General features: G+C 47.0%; 1 protein-coding gene across 1 annotated transcript in view; it reads left to right on the top strand.

The window, feature by feature from the left end:
- The window catches only part of LOC135507986 (A-kinase anchor protein 6-like), a 192158-nt gene extending 176348 nt beyond the window's left edge, over positions 1-15810 (top strand). Inside the window, 4 exon segments of the mRNA XM_064927842.1 lie at positions 696-2844; positions 2847-4120; positions 12904-13020; positions 14634-15810. Coding sequence (XP_064783914.1) covers positions 696-2844; positions 2847-4120; positions 12904-13020; positions 14634-14681 — 3588 coding nt within the window. The 3' untranslated portion in view covers positions 14682-15810.
- The last annotated feature ends 368 nt before the right edge of the window (positions 15811-16178 follow it).

The following is a 16178-nucleotide window of genomic DNA, read 5'->3' as shown; positions in this document are numbered from 1 at the left end:
CGGAGGGAGGACGAACAAGGGTCGTGGTGGAAACTCACCCCTGATTAGTTAGTTAGTTAGTTAGATAGTTGCTTGGTGCAACGTTTAGTCCTGTTGTCTAGGTTAGCTGAGGCAGCTCGCGCAGAGATAATAATTATTTTGATTTGATTAGACTGATTGATTGTTCTCACAACGGAAGGTTTTATCCTGCATTAGCAATCCCAGCTTAGAGTCATTAGGATTTCCCTTATCAGCAAGTAGAGAATAAACAGAAATCTAATAAAAATTCATTGCACCGGGTGTGTCACATAGCAAGCGTTAGATTTACCACTTTATTAGATTAATGAGACAAAAATGGCTAATATAAAGGCCCTCTCTCTTATATTAACGAGATGCCAAGCAATTTGTATAATTGTGTCCTCCTTAGCAAAATGTCTGTGTCTAAGCACATTTCAAGACAATGGCACTTTGTTTGAGAGTTGTGCTATGGAATGCATTGCTTTTTAAATGCTCTGATTATGTGATTTAGAATCCTGCCTAAAATGTAATGTACTGTATGCATAATTCTTTTCAGAAGATATCATTTGATTTCAGTTATTAATCCAGTATAAAAAAAAAACATTTTTTGATTGATTTCAGAAGTGAACCTTGTCATTTCAATCATTTTGAAGCATTTAATTTGAGCTTCTCCCTTTTATCTCTCTGTCTCTTGGAAGGTCCCGGGGAACCTTGTAGAGGCTGGTCTCATGGACCTCCACGGCCCAGCAGAGGACTCCTGGGAGTGGGATGAAATGGACATGACTATCGTGGAGCACATGGAGCCACAGGAATTTGATGACAAACAAAACGCTGAATGTGATTCAGGTCCAGGATCCCCCGGGGCCAGTTTAGACTATGACAAGTCCGAGGCGGACCTGCATGTTACTCAGCGAGGAATATTCTTGAGCGAATCATCCAGAGTGATGCCTCTGTCTTCTCAGCGTCCCAGTGTCTATCAGGTGTACAACCTGCATAATGTAGAGCTCTACAGACAGCCTCAATTCCCCTCCGTACACAAGACCTCTTCTCCAGCCAAAGCTGGGAGGAAGCAGCCTCTTCTGAAGAGCCTGAGCAAAGACTCCTCCTTCTCATCTGTGGAGTCCTTGCCAGATCTCCTAGGGGGACTGCTCGGCGGGGGGAAGCATGGGGGCCGCGGCGAGTCCGCCCGCAGATCAGAGAGCGAGAGCGGGATAGTCAGCGAGGGCGACACAGAGACCACGGCCAACTCCGAGATCTGTCTGGAAGACCTCAGGAGAAGGGGCAGCACCTCCCTCACACCGCCCACAGGAGACGACTCGCCTGGTGAAAAGGACGAAGAGAGGGACAGGGTGTGTGATGAGGACATTGACAGGATCCTGGAGCGGGCCAACAATGTAGCTCTGTATGGGGACTGTTTGGCTGTCACGGCACTGAGAGACATAGACAGAGACCAAAGTAGATCCAAAGCAGGGAAGAAAAGGAGAGGAGGAGAGGAGGGATGTGGAGGAGGGGAGAACTGGAGGAGACACAGGAGAGAGCCTAATGTTGAGATCCTGATCAACGGACGTGACTTCTGCCCTGACACTGAGGAAGATGAGACTCACGATGAGAGGAGAGTGACAGGAGGGAAGGGCCGTAGAGACGGAGAGATTCCCCATCTGTCCCAGGGGTCGTCCCTGGAGTCCCTGTATTCAGCGGGGGAACTATTTCCATCCGGCAAAGACACTCTGCAGCGCTCCATGTCTCTAGAGAGCTGGCTGGCCCCATGTAAGAGCTGGGAGAAGGCCGAGGGAGAGGGAGATGGAGGCAGCCAGGGCAGCCTGAGAGAGCTGGGCCTGGGCATCGGAGCCATGGAGCCCACAGGGGAACTGAGCCGTAGGACTCTAGAGCTCCTCAAACGCCTGGAGAACATCCAGACCCCGCTACACGACCTGAAAATGACACGCAGCATCTCTGACATCACCCTGCTGAGCAGCAAATCCCTGCGCCTCCCAGAGGCCGGATATGGATCTGGGGGGCCCGGGCATGCTGGGCGCCTCTCCGGGGGCCGGGGTGGTCACCCCTCCTCAGTCAACGAGAGCTCGGCGGCGTCTCTGACGGAGCTGAGCAGCACGGAGGACTCGTCAGTGGGCTCTGAGGACCTGGCTGTGCTTAGGAACCGCTGCTGTCTGCTGGACTCCAATGCCTCCTTCAGGAAGCACAACCACCGGGCCCAGCCGGGAGGTCATCATGGAGGTCACAGGGGTCACGACGAGGCGGACGCCAGCATCAGCATGGTGGTCAACGTGTCGTGCACCTCGGCCTGTACGGATGACGAGGACGACAGTGACCTTCTGTCCAGTTCCACGCTGACCCTGACTGAGGAGGAGCTGGGTATCAAGGAGGACGAGGAGGAGGACTCTTCAGTTACCTCTGAGGAGGAGTACACGGAGGGCTCCTTCGCCCTGGGCCTGGAGTACATGAAGAACGAGTTCCACAACTGGATCCAGAAGCCCTCCCGCTCCCAGCAGCAGTCCCAGTCCAGCTCCGGCAGAGACAAGAACCAAGGGGATGACCCTCTAGGGGACGAGCTGCAGTGTGGCACCCTTTCCAGAGATAACACTAGCAGGCCGTCTGTAGGCAACGAGCGCCGCTCCTTCCTGAGCCCCACGGCGCTGAGGCTGCTTGAGTCCCACACCAACAGCATCGTGAAAAAGGAGTGTCTCCAAGGGCGGGACGTGGGGGACACCAACAGGAAGAACGCCACAAGGAGCTACATTAGCCAGTTTGTAGATGACATGGAGAACGGGAACGTGGACAACTCTCATATCAAAGGGAAGGATGAGGACGATGAGCTGTTGAGAGAGGAGGGAGCCTCTTCACCATGAAAGGGGAGTCCTTCAAAGAATTCTATGTGAACGAGTCATCGATGAATGGAGGGGGGGACCAAAGAGGGGGTATGATCACGTCCACCACGCCGTCTTCATGTGAGACGCTGTCCCAGCTCCAGGCCAAAGAGTCATCTCTGGAGGGCCAGCTCCGAGGGGAGATCCCCTGCCACAGCTCCAGCCACTCTTCCCCCTCTCTCTCTCCCCTGGAGGACTGCCGGGGTTCCCACCAACACCACATCCTGCAGAGACCACCACACTCTGGGAACAACAGTCAGGAGAACCTCTTCTCCTCCTTCCTCAGTGATGTCCACACCCAGCAGAGCAGACGAGAGGCCGGCTCCAACCCGGGCCCAGACCCCAACTCAGACCGCCCCTGCTGCAGCCACCCCCACCCCCAGCCTCCCCCACGCAAGGACCAGAAGAGCCAGGAGAACGTGCACAACTTTGTGATGGAGATCATTGACATGGCTTCTGTGGTTCTGAAGAACAAAGAGAGCCAGGCGGAAGACCAAGAGAGACCTGGACAGACTGGAGCCCAGATCAGGGACAAAGTCCTGGAGCACTCCCACCGGCCCATTCACCTCCGCAAGGGAGACTTTTACTCCTATCTGTCCCTCTCCTCCCACGACTCAGACTGTGGAGAGGTCAGCGTCTGCTTAGACAGCAAAAGCACCACCCCCTTACTGTCGACTACCCCAGACATCCGGGACGAGGAGATGCTGTTCGAGGCCTGCACTGAGGAAGTGTACCTGGGACCTCCTCTCTGCTACAGCATGGCCATCACCAAGAGGCCCAGGAGGCACAGTCCCAAACTAATGGACTACTATTCCTCCTCTCCCTCTGCCCAGAGTCAGAGCCAAGCACCTCTGCCTGCATGCAATGAATACCAAAAAGCACATGGTATTTCTCCTGGAAGTATAGCTGAGAGCCAGCTACAGTGCCATAATGAGGCTTCCTATCTTAATCCGTTACCATGTGAAACTCTGATAGACACTGTTGAATGTTTAGCAGATACTGAAATGCTTGAATCCAATATTTCCCCTGTAATGACTAAGATAAGAGTCTCTTGCTCCAGTACAAATCCTTTAAAAGAGGAAGGCAGCCTCTGTATTAATCCTAAAATTAACTGTCCCCCGATAAGAAAGTGTGATAGAGATGAAAAAGGGCCTTCTTCACAGTGGATGAAACAGAAGAGTGCCAGGAAAGGCCACAGCTCTCTTCAGGAAGTCAAGTCAACTCATAAACAGCAACAGGTGAGTTTAGACATTATACCCACCCTTCTATCTCGCGGTAATGGGACTGGTGTGCATTTCAGTCTGTATGTATTCATATCTGGGACTAAATATTGAAGAGGTATTTTTATTCACACCTTCGTTCATCCCCTCCCCTTCCTCCTCCGCCTCTTCTTCCCCTGAAGTGTCGATGGAAGAGGGATTTGCCTAGAATCCTCCGGTTAAGAATGTTAAGGTCTACGGAACAGAATAATCATAATCAGTCAGATTATATTATGATTCATAAGCAAGAATTCCTGGCGAAGAATCATTACTTAATTTCATGACTGAATTAGCATGTGTTTGTGTTCTTTTAAGCGGTTTCTCTATTTCATATGCTAAGTTGCCAGGGCTCTGGCTGCTCTCTTCAGAAACCTGATGCCTGACCTTCTACCACACTATTCTTTGTCTGTGTCAATTGTTGAATAATTAAGTGATTACCTTGTAAACTGCCGTAATTATAAAAACATCCAACAAAGGAAGCTAAAAGGTGGGGTAGTTTGGGCTGGTGTAGACATAATGATTCTTCTACAGGCAGGAAATGTAATTGATACACAGATCTTTACAAACAGATTCTTCAAATATTTTTTTTTGTCACATGCGCCGAATACAACAGATGGTAGACCTTACCATGAAATGCTTACTTACAAGCCCTTAACCAACAATTAATTTAAATAAATAGAGACTAAAAATATCAAGGCTATGTGCAGGGGATACCGGTATGGGGATACAGGTTAGTTGAGGTCATTTGTACATGTCGGTAGAGTTAAAGTGACTATGCATAGATAATAAACAGCAAGTAGCAGCAGTGTAACAACAAAGTGGGGAGGGCAGGGGGCAATGTAAATAGTCTGGGTGGCCATTTGATTAATTGGTCAGCAGTCTAGAAGCTGTTTAAGGAGTCTTTTAGACCCACAGTGGCAAGAAAAAGTATATGAACCCTTTGGAAATACCTGGATTTCTGCATAAAATTGTAATAAAATTTGTTCTGAACTTCATCTAGGTCACAACAATAGACAAACACTGCTTAAACTGATAACACACAAACAATGATGTGTTTTCATTTTTTTATTGAACACATTGTGTAAACATTCACAGTGCAGGGTGGGAAAAGTATGTGAACCCTTGGATTGAATAACTGGTTGACCCTCCTTTGGCAGCAATAATGTCAACCAAATGTTTTCTGCAGTTGCGGATCAGACCTACACAACGGTCAAGAGGAATTTTGGACCATTCCTCTTTACAAAACGGTTTCAGTTCAGCAATATTCATGCGATGTCTGGTGTGAACTGCTCTCTTGAGGTCATGCCACAGCATCTCAATCTGGTTGAGGTAAGGATTCTGACTGGGCCACTCCAGAAGGCGTATTTTCTTCTGTTGTTGTTGTGTTTTGGATCAATGTCCTGCTGCATCACACAACTTCTGTTGAGCTTCAATTGGTGGACAGATAGCCTAACATTCTCCTGCAAAATGTCTTGATAAACTTGGGAATTGATTTTTCAGTTAATGATAGCAAGCTGTCCTGGCCCTGATGCTCCCTCCACCATACTTTACAGTAGGGATGAGGTTTTGATGTTGGTGTGCTGTGCCTCTTTTTCTCCACACATAGTGTTGTGTGGTCCTTCCAAACAACTCGACTGTAGTTTCTTCTGTCCACAGAATATTTTGCCAGTAGCGCTGTGGAACATCCAGGTGCACTTTTGCAAACTTCAAACGTGCAGCAATGTTTTTTTGACAGCAGTGGCTTCTTCTGTGGTGTCCTCACATTAACACCATTCTTGTTTAGTGTTTAACGTATCGTAGACACGTCAACAGAGATGTTAACATGTTCCAGAGATTTCTGTAAGTCTTTAGCTGACACTCTAGGGTTCTTCTTAACCTCATTGATCATTCTGCGCTGTGCTCTTGCAGTCATCTTTGTAGGACGGCCACTCCTAGGGAGAGTAGCAACAGTGCTGAACTTTCTCCATTTAAAGACAATTTGTCTTACCGTGGACTGATGAACATCAAGGCTTTTAGAGATACTTTTGTATCCCTTTCCAGCTTTATGCAAGTCAACAATTCTGAGATCTCTTTTGTTCGAGACATGATTCTCATCAGGCAATGCTTCTTGTGAATAGCAAACTCAAATTTTGTGAGTGTTTTTTATTCAGATCAAATTTGATGACCAATTTATGCAGTAATCTAGGTAATTCCAAACGGTTCATATACTTTTTCTTGCCACTGTAGACTTGGTGTTTCCGGTACCACTTGCCGTGCGGTAGCAGAGAGTCTATGACTTCAATGACTGTAGTCTTTGACAATTTTTTGTGCCTTCCTCTGACTCCGCCTAGTATATACTGTAGGTACTGGATGGGAGGAAGCTTGGCCACTACAGCACGTTGATGTTAATGGGGGCCGGTTCGACCCTCCTTTTCCTGTAGTCCACGATCAGCTCTTTTGTCTTGCTCACGTTGAGGGAGAGGTTGTTGTCTTGGCACCACACTGTCAGGTCTTTGACCTCCTCCCTATAGGCTGTCTCATTTTCACAAAGTCCTGAAACCTGAAGGATCTGGAGAAGGTCTGTATGGAGGAGTGAGCCAAAATCCCTGCTGCAGTGTGTGCAAACCTGGTCAAGAACTACAGGAAATGTATGATCTCTGTAATTGCAAACAAAGGTTTCTGTACCAAATATTAAGTTCTGCTTTTCTGATGTATCAAATACTTATGTCATGCAATAAAATGCAAATTAATTCCTTAAAAATCATACAATGTGATTTTCTGGATTTTTGTTTTAGATTCCGTCTCTCACAGTTGAAGTGTACCTATGATAAAAATTACAGACCTCTACATGCTTTGTAAGTAGGAAAACCTGCAAATCGGCAGTATATCAAATACTTGTTCTAGCCACTGTACATACAGAGAAAATAGTTGGCCTGAGAATTGAACCCTGTGGCGCCACCATAGAGACTGGCAGAGGTCCGGACAACAGGCCCTCCGATTTGACACACTGAACTCTATCTGAGAAGTAGTTGGTGAACCAGTTGAGGCAGTCATTTGAGAAACCAAGGCTGTTGAGTCTGCCTATAAGAATACGATGATTGACAGAGTCAAAAGCCTTGGCCAGGTCGATGAAGACGGCTGCACAGTATTGTTTTTTATCGATGGTGGTTATGATATCATTTAGGACCTTGAGCGTGGCTGAGGTGCACCCGTGATAAGCTCGGAAACCGGATTGCGTTGTGGAGAAAGTACGGTGGGATTAAAGACAGTCAATGATCTGTTTGTTCACTTGGCTTTTATAGACTTTTGAAGACTTGAGCCAGTTGCTGAGGAGGGTGCAGAGCTGTTGGCCAGGGTTGGGGTAGCCAGGTGGAAAGCATGGCCAACTGTTGAGAAATGCTTGTTGAAATTCTCGATTATCGTGGATTTATCGGTGGTGACAGTGTTTCCTAGCCTCAGAGCAGTGGGCAGCTGAGAGGAGGTGCTCTTATTCTCTATGGACTTTACAGTGTCCCGAAACATTTTGGAATTAGTGCTGCAGGATGGAAATTTCTGTTTGAAAAAGCTAGCCTTTGCTTTCCTAACTGACTGTGTATATTGGTTACTGACTTGCCTGAAAAGTTGCATGTCGCGGGGACTATTCGAAGCTAGTGCAGTGCGCAACAGGATGTTTTTGTGCTGGTCAAGGGCAGTCAAGTCTGGAGTGAACCAAGGGCTATATCTGTTCTTAGTTCAACATTTTTCTGAAAGGGGCATGCTTATTTAGGATCAAATCAAATGTATTTATAAAGCCCGTCTTACATCAGCTGATATCTCAAAGTTCTGTACAAAAACCCAGCCTAAAACCCCAAACAGAAAGTAATGCAGGTGTAGAAGCATGGTGGCTAGGAAAAACTCCCTAGAAAGGCCAGAAGCTAGAAAGAATCCTAGAGAGGAACCAGGCTATGAGGGGTGGCCAGTCCTCTTCCGGCTGTGCCAGGTGAGATTATAATAGAACATGACCAAGATGTTCAAATGTTCATAGATGACCAGCTGGGTCAAATAAAAGTAATCACAGTGGTTGTCGAGGGTGCAACAGGTCAGCACCTCAGGAGTAAATGTCAGTTGGGTTTTCATAGCCGATCATTGAGTATCTCTACCGCTCCTACTGTCTCTGAAGAGATGAAAACAGCAGGTCTGGGACAGGTAGCACGTCCGGTGAACAAGTCAGGGTTCCATAGCCGCAGGCAGAACAGTTGAAACTGGAGCAGCAGCATGGCCAGGTGGACTGGGGATGGCAAGGAGTCATCAAGCCAGGAAGTCCTTAGGCATGATCCTAGGGCTCAGGTCCTCCGAGAGAAAGAAAGAAAGAAAGAAAGAAAGAAAGAAAGAAAGAACGAGGGAGAGAAAGAACGAGGGAGAGAAAGAAAGAAAGAAAGAACGAGGGAGAGAATTAGAGTTAGAGAGAGCATACTTAAATTCACACAGGACACCTGATAAGACAGGAGAAATACTCCAGATACAACAGCCTGGCCCTAGCCCCCCGACACATAAACTACTACAGCATAAACACTGGAGGCTGAGACAGGAGGGGTCAGGAGACACTGTGGCCCCATCCGACAACACTGTGGCCCCACCCCCGGACAAGGCCAGGATATACCCCCACCCACTTTGCCAAAGCACAGCCCCCACACCAACTTACCACAGACCCGACACCAACTTACCACCAATTTACCATCTTGAGGCCAGGCCGAGTATAGCCCACAAAGATCTCCGCCATGGCACAACCCAAGGGGGGGCACCAACCCAGACAGGAAGATCACGTCAGTGACTCAACCCACTCAAGTGACGCACCCCTCCAAGGGACGGCATGGAAGACCACCAGTAAGCCAGTGACTCAGCCCCTGTAATAGGGTTAGAGGCAGAGAATCCCAGTGGAGAGAGGGGAACCGGCTAGGCAGAGACAGCAAGGGTGGTTCGTTGCTCCAGTGCCTTTCCGTTCACCTTCACACTTCTGGGCCAGACTGCACTCAATCATAGGACCTACTGAAGAGATGAAGACTTAAAGGTTGAGACTGAGTCTGCGTCTCTCACATGGGTAGGCAGACCATTCCATAGAAATGGAGCTCTATAGGAGAAAGCCCTGCCTCCAGCTGTTTGCTTAGAAATTCTAGGCACAGTTAGGAGGCCTGCGTCTTATGACTGTAGTGTACGTGTAGGTATGGTGAGGAAGGTGAGGTGAGGAGGAAGGCACTTTTGAAGAACAACCAGGCACCTTCTACTGACGGATGAGGTCAGTATCCTTCCAGGATACCAGAGCCAGATCGATTAGAAAGGCCTGCTCGCAGGAGCGTTTTAGGGAGCGTTTGACAATGATGAGGGGTGGCCTGCTGAGATCCTGGTTGAAAACAGCTGAGGTGTATTTAGAGGGCAAGTTGGTCAGGATGATATCTATGAGGGTGCCCATGTTTATGGATTTGGGGATGTACCTGGTAGGTTCCTTGATAGCTTGTGTGAGATTGAGGGCATCTAGCTTAGTTTGTAGGATGGCCGGGGTGTTAAGCATATCCCAGTTTAGGTCACCTAAAAGTACGATCTCTGACGATAGATGGGGGGCAATCAATTCACATGTGCATAGACTTGGATAGTAGGACAGAACTCTGCAGGCTATCTCTACAGTAGATTGCTACTCCGCCCCCTTTAGCAGCTCTATCTTGATGGAAAATGTTGTAATTGGGGATGGACATTTCAACATTTTTGGTGGCCTTCCTAAGCCAGGATTCAGACACGGCTAGGACATCAGGGTTGGCGGAGTATACTAAATCAGTGAATAAGGTAAACGTAGGGAGAAGGCTTCTGATGTTAACATGCATGAACCCAAGGCTTTTCCGGTTACAGAAGTCAAGAAATGAGTGCCGCTTGGGGACACACAGGGCCTGGGTTAATCTCTACATCACCAGAGGAACAGAGGAGGAGTAGGATAAGGGTACGGCTAAAGGCTTTAAGAAATGGTTGTCTAGTGCGTTCGGAACAGAGAGTAAAAGGAGCAGACTTCTGGGCGTGGTAGGATAGATTCAGGGCATAATGCACAGACAAGGGCATGGTAGGGTGCAAGTACAGTGGAGGTAAACCTAGGCATTGATGAGTGACGATGAGAGAGGCTGCATCTCTGGAAGCACCAGTTAAGCTAGGTGCGGTCTCCTCATGTGGGGCAAGGGAGCTAACTGAGGCATGTAGAGAGGGACTAGGGGCTCCGCAGTAAAACAAAACAATGAGAGCTACCTTAAACAACAGTATACAAGGCATATTGACATTAGAGGGAGGCATAAAGCAATCACAGCTGTTGATTGGGAGGGATAAGACAACAATAGGTAAACAGCTAAGACAACAACAACAGGTAAATGGCGATGAATGGGCAGAGATTGTCAGTTTGCTACATACAGGGCCTGAGTTCGAGGCTGGGGCCGACAGATAAACAAAATTAAGTACCGTGTTAATGAACAGTCCAATAGGCATCAGCTGTGTAGACGAGTGATCATAGGATCCAATTAGCAGCAATGGACAAAACAGGCTGGGCGAATGGGAGACACGGTACTGAGAGAGTTAGCGGGCTGGGGCTAGAAGCTGGGTCCGCACGACATCAACGACGCAGAGGTCGGTTGAGAGCACATTGGACGAAATACGTCAGCAGACCAGTCGTGATGGATCGGCGGGGCACCGTGTCGACAAAGGGTCGAGGCCAATTGGCAAGAGAGGTATTGTAGTTGGTGTACTTCATTTGCCAGCCGGGGGAATGGGCCTAGCTCGAGGCTAACTGGTGCTTGCTTCTGGACAAGGGTGTTAGTCATGATAGCCACTCGGTAGCAGCTAGCTGCGATGATCCCGTGTAATGGTCCAGAGCTTGCGGCGGGGGGAATAAAGCAAGCTAATATGCAAGGGGCTGATATTGCGCTGTGCAGAGTGGCAGATATTATCCGGGCTATCCGGGCTAAAGTGGCTGGTGTCTGTGCTAAAGGTAAAGACTGCTAGCAGTAGCTAACAATGACTAAATAACTAGAACCCCGCACATTACCTTGACTAACCCGTACCCCCGCACATTACCTTGACTCACCGATACCCCCGCACATTGACTTGACTAACCCATACCCCCGCACATTACCTTGACTAACCCATACTCCCGCACATTACCTTGACTAACCCGTACCCCCGCACGTTGACTCGGTACCCCCTGTTTATAGCCTTGTTATTGGTCATTTAATATGATTGCTTTTTATTTATTCTTTTACTTTAGTTTATTTGGAAAATATTTTCTTAACACTTTCTTGAGCTGCACTGTTGGTTAAGGGCTTGTAAGTAAACAATTCACGGTAAGGACTACACTGTTGGTTAAGGGCTTGTAAGTAAACAATTCACGGTAAGGTCTACACTTGTTGTATTCGGCGCATGTGACATATAACGTTTGATTTGATTTGATTTTGGTTAGCTATAGTAAAACAAAAACTAGCAAGCCATCAAAAGCATTAGCTAAAAAGATTTATTAGCGGGAGCTAACAATGACTAAATAACTAGAAGCTATGGAGAGTGTGATCACACAGTCGTCTGGAACAGCTGGTGCTCTCATGCATGCTTCAGTGTTGCTTACCTTGAAGTGAGCATAAAAGGCATTTAGCCCGTCTGTTAGGCTTGCGTCACTGGGCAGTTCGCGGCTGGGTTTCCCTCTGTAGTCCATAATAGTTGTAAGCCCTACCATATCTGATGTGTCAGAGCCAGTGTAGTAGGATTCAATCTTAGTCCTCCTGTATTGACGCTTTGCCTGTTTGATGGTTCGTCTGAGGGCATAGTGGGATTTCTTATAAGCGTCCGGATTAGTGTCTCACTCCTTGAAAGCGGATGTTGCCTGTAATCCATGGCTTCTGGTTGGGATAAGTCACTGTGGGGACAACGTCGTCGATGCACTTATTGATGAAGCCGGTGACTGAGGTGGTATACTCCACAATGCCATAGGATGAATCCCGGAACATATTTCAGTCTGTGCTAACAAAACAGTCCTGTAGCGTAGCATCTGCGTCATCTGACCACTTCTGTATTGAGCGAGTCACTGGTACTTCCTGCTTCAGTTTTTGCTTGTAAGCAGGAATCAGGACGATATAATTATGGTCAGATTTACCAAATGGAGGGCGAGGGAGAGCTTTGTACGCGTCTCTGTGTGTGGAGTAAAGGTGGTCTAGAGTTTTTTTCTCCTTTGGTTGCACGTGTGACATGCTGGTAGAAATTAGGTAAAACGGATTTAAGTTTGCCTGCATTAAAGTCCCTGGCCACTAGGTGTGCCGCTTCTGGGTGGGCATTTTCTTGTTTGCTTATGGCTTTATACAGCTCATTGAGGTGGAAAATATATGGCTACGAATAATATAGATAAGAACTCTCTTGGTAGATTGTGTGGTCTACAGCTTATCATCTTTTCAAAGCCATTAAGGCAATTCTCAATAAAAAGTGTTTATAGGAAAGAGGGGAATTATTTTCCATTCGGTACTTGTTATTTGAAGTTATTTACCCAGCCCTATGTTATTTCCTCATCTCTTGTTGCTATGCTCTGTAACTAAAAGATGAGTGGATTATAAAATACTACAGAAATATATAACACCACCAACAATTCAATTCAAATGTGTTTTGATGTATTTTCTCTCCAACCCTCTCCCTCTCTTTCACCCCCTTCCTCTCTCCGCATCTCTCTATCTCTTTCCCTCTCTCTATCACCCCCCACCCCCTCTCTCTCCCTCTCCATCCTCTCTCTCTCCTCTCCTCAGTCTCCAAGGTCAGGCGAAGGTTGTGGTGAGGTCGGGGGCCGGGGCCCCCAGGGTAGTGGCCCTGTCTCTGACGGCTCATCTGCCTCAAAGACTAGAACCGCCAGGCCCCAGGTCAGGGTACGTATGATGAGCACCACCACACGCACACACACACTCTCACACGCCCATGCTTGCATGCTTGCCCACATAGACACACACACACACACAGTAACGGACACCCTTGGGCTGTGTACTCTTCCTGGGAAAATGGCTAAAGGGGTTTCTCCCTGTCATCGTAGCGTTGCATTGCAAACAACACATTTTCCACCTCATTCCATTCTGCAAGTAAGCACATTTAAAGAAGATTTGCCATTAATTCAAAAGGTGAACTAGTACTCTATTTCTTTTCACCCGTCTCTGCACTAAATGCTCTATGATAGGACATAAAAGCGTATTTTTGGCATTCAGGACTCAAATGCCTCAGTCTAGTAGTCAGACAATGTTATGATTCAAATGAGAGGAACTCTAATCTCCATGTGGTGGCACCTTTACCAGCAAATTGGTTTGAAAAGTAGCTATTATCTAACAAGGGATATATATATATTATATATATATATATATATATATATATATTGTCTGGGGTTAGCCGTTACAAAATGCCCTTTCCTCTCTCTCTTTCATGGCCTCATCAGAAAGTGTTGGAAGAATGAGATCCTTTGCTTGGCTAGTCAGTCATCCTCCTTTATGAAATACGTATTTCACAAATATGAAGAATACATCAATGACTTCACAGTTTCATTCCATTCCCTTCTGGGAGTCTCTGAGCAAGTTCACATGTACAGACAGTACGCATTTAACCTTACCCACGATTATTTTAATACAGTATATATTTATTTTCCACATTTAGCCTTACTCAATTAGAAGTCAGTCACCACAAAGGCAACTCACCTCAGAACTATATATATTCATGGCTCTGTATCCCCCGTGGTATGAACAAACTGTACTGAAGGGAGAGTTGCATTTAGTGATGTAGTGATGTCATCCCCAAATAGGCACCCCTGGGGCTAAACACTCTACTGTCTCCCCTCTGTGAGTCCCCCCCTGTCCCCCCTCTCCCCCGCTGTCCCCATGCTGTCCCATGCCAGCCCCCAAGGCAGGACACGTGAGCCCCAGCCGAGCCCCGGTAGTCTGTACACACACACACTCACACACTGGTGCCGCAGGTGAGCCAGTCATGTCCCCATGCGAGTCCCAGCCTCAGAGAGCACAGAAAGCTACACACAGTAGTCAGATACACAGCTGTATCTGACCCCCGTAGCACCGCCTCGTCTGGCCCACTTGATCAGCCCTGCTGCACACTTTAACAATATAGAAGGGGGAAATGTTCAATAAGGCCAATGATGAATACAGACTACAAAGCACTTCTAGATGAATCAGTGGTCTGTGGTTTAGAGACTAATGTAACTAGTAGTTTTGTTGTCTGTACTGCAGAGGTATTGTGTCACAGCGTTGTTTGTTGAAATACTGCATGTACATTGAGGACAAACGTTTCAAATACTCACCCTTCATATTGTGTTTTTGAGAATATGTGACGTTGGATTGTAAACATCACTGGCAGTGTTTGTGTGAGCTGGTCACTACAAAATTAGGGGGAATTTTTGAAAGGTTAAAATAGGTATAGAACAGTAGTGTTATGATAACTTACTAATTCACTGACATTGGAATGGATTGTTGTGTTCTTTTGTTTACAGAGACAATCAGGGAGTGTTTCCACAGCCACCTCCAAAACCCCTCTGTGAAGAGGAGTGAAGTGCCTGTGTGCAGTGTCCATCCTGGTGGTCTGTGGCCTGGGCTGGGCTCTCTCCCCTGGTCCCCCTGTTCCCCTGGTGCATGGCTCTGTCCAGACTGCTCTCCAGCTTCCTCCTCTTCCTCCTGGCTGCTGTAACGCTGACCCCTGACCTTTGACCCCCGCCGTCCTTTGCTCCTCCAATCCTGTCCCAGACTGGAACTGAGCTACCTCACTGCTCTGCGACCACCATGCAAACCCCACGTCCATTTCTCACCACACACACGCACGCACGCACACACACACACACACACACACACACACACACACACACACACACACACACACACACACCCACACTTATTCCGCCAGTTTGCATGGCATTTCTCACTATCTCATCCGGTACTGTACAACCAGCTGCAGATGTTATAAGCCCAGGGCACAAGTTTTCCTTGTTTGCTGCATCAGAACAAAGTAGGGTCAAATTTGAAGAGGACACATGGGGTGGAGGAATCCTATGAGAACAGCACTGCTGAGAGTTCCACAGAGTTCTGAGACTTCCAGCCCCATGACAACGTGTGTTAAGAAAGAGAGAGAAGAGAGTGATTGTGTTGTCACTCAACTGATGAAGGAAATGGAAGTTGGACCGATGTCATAATGAAAGGCAAAAGCAAGTAGATCTATCTATGCAACACGGCCCAGGCTGGAAACAGCTGAACAGTGTTGTGTAGTGTAAGATTGATGACGACTGTTGACTTAAATTCAGTATCTATCTACCATTTCCTTTTTTTTTTATTCCTAAAACATAGAGGAACGGTACAAGGGAAGGTTTTAAACGTAAAAAATGTGTGCCTTGCTATTGTTGTTTCTTATACCTTTTGTTAAAACACTGCTTACCCAGTTAGGTGTTCAAAAGATGAAAGAGAAAGAAAAAAAGGACAACCGGCAAGGTTGAAACCGGCATCTGTTTCTATGTATACGATCTCCGACCTTGACGTATAATGATGGTGTACATGCTTTGTGTTTAGTGTAAAACTGTACGCGTTCTGTGATGTGGAATATTATGGGCCTTAAAGTGCTAGACTGCATGGTTAATAAATATACAAACATGTTGAGAAATAAACGTTATTCATTGGAAACCATTGGATTTACATGCCTGTTCTGTATGTGATTCACCTTAAACGTGTACAAGCATCTTTCAGCGTTGATCATTTCTCCTCAACACACTATAAACGCAAAAGTGGAACATTAAATGAGAAATAAGGAAGATGTGTCTGGGTCTAGGCCATCATTGGGGATCCGAGGAGTTAGTACTTCGAAAAGCAGGTGATTGACAAGACTGATTGAGGTTATATGAAAACAGAAGTTTAGGGATGTCATTGAATGTTAACTACAAAGAAAACTACATAATGTGTTTCCAGCATCCTAAATGGAACCCTATACCCTATATAGTGCACTACCTTTGACCAGAGCCCTATGAGGCCTGGTCAAAAGTAGTGTACTATAGGGA

The sequence above is a fragment of the Oncorhynchus masou genome, chromosome 21 (assembly GCF_036934945.1).
Source record: "Oncorhynchus masou masou isolate Uvic2021 chromosome 21, UVic_Omas_1.1, whole genome shotgun sequence".
Classification (NCBI taxonomy): Eukaryota; Metazoa; Chordata; class Actinopteri; order Salmoniformes; family Salmonidae; genus Oncorhynchus; species Oncorhynchus masou.
Note: the sequence above shows the minus strand (reverse complement) of the source record. Positions and strands in the feature narration are given on the sequence as shown.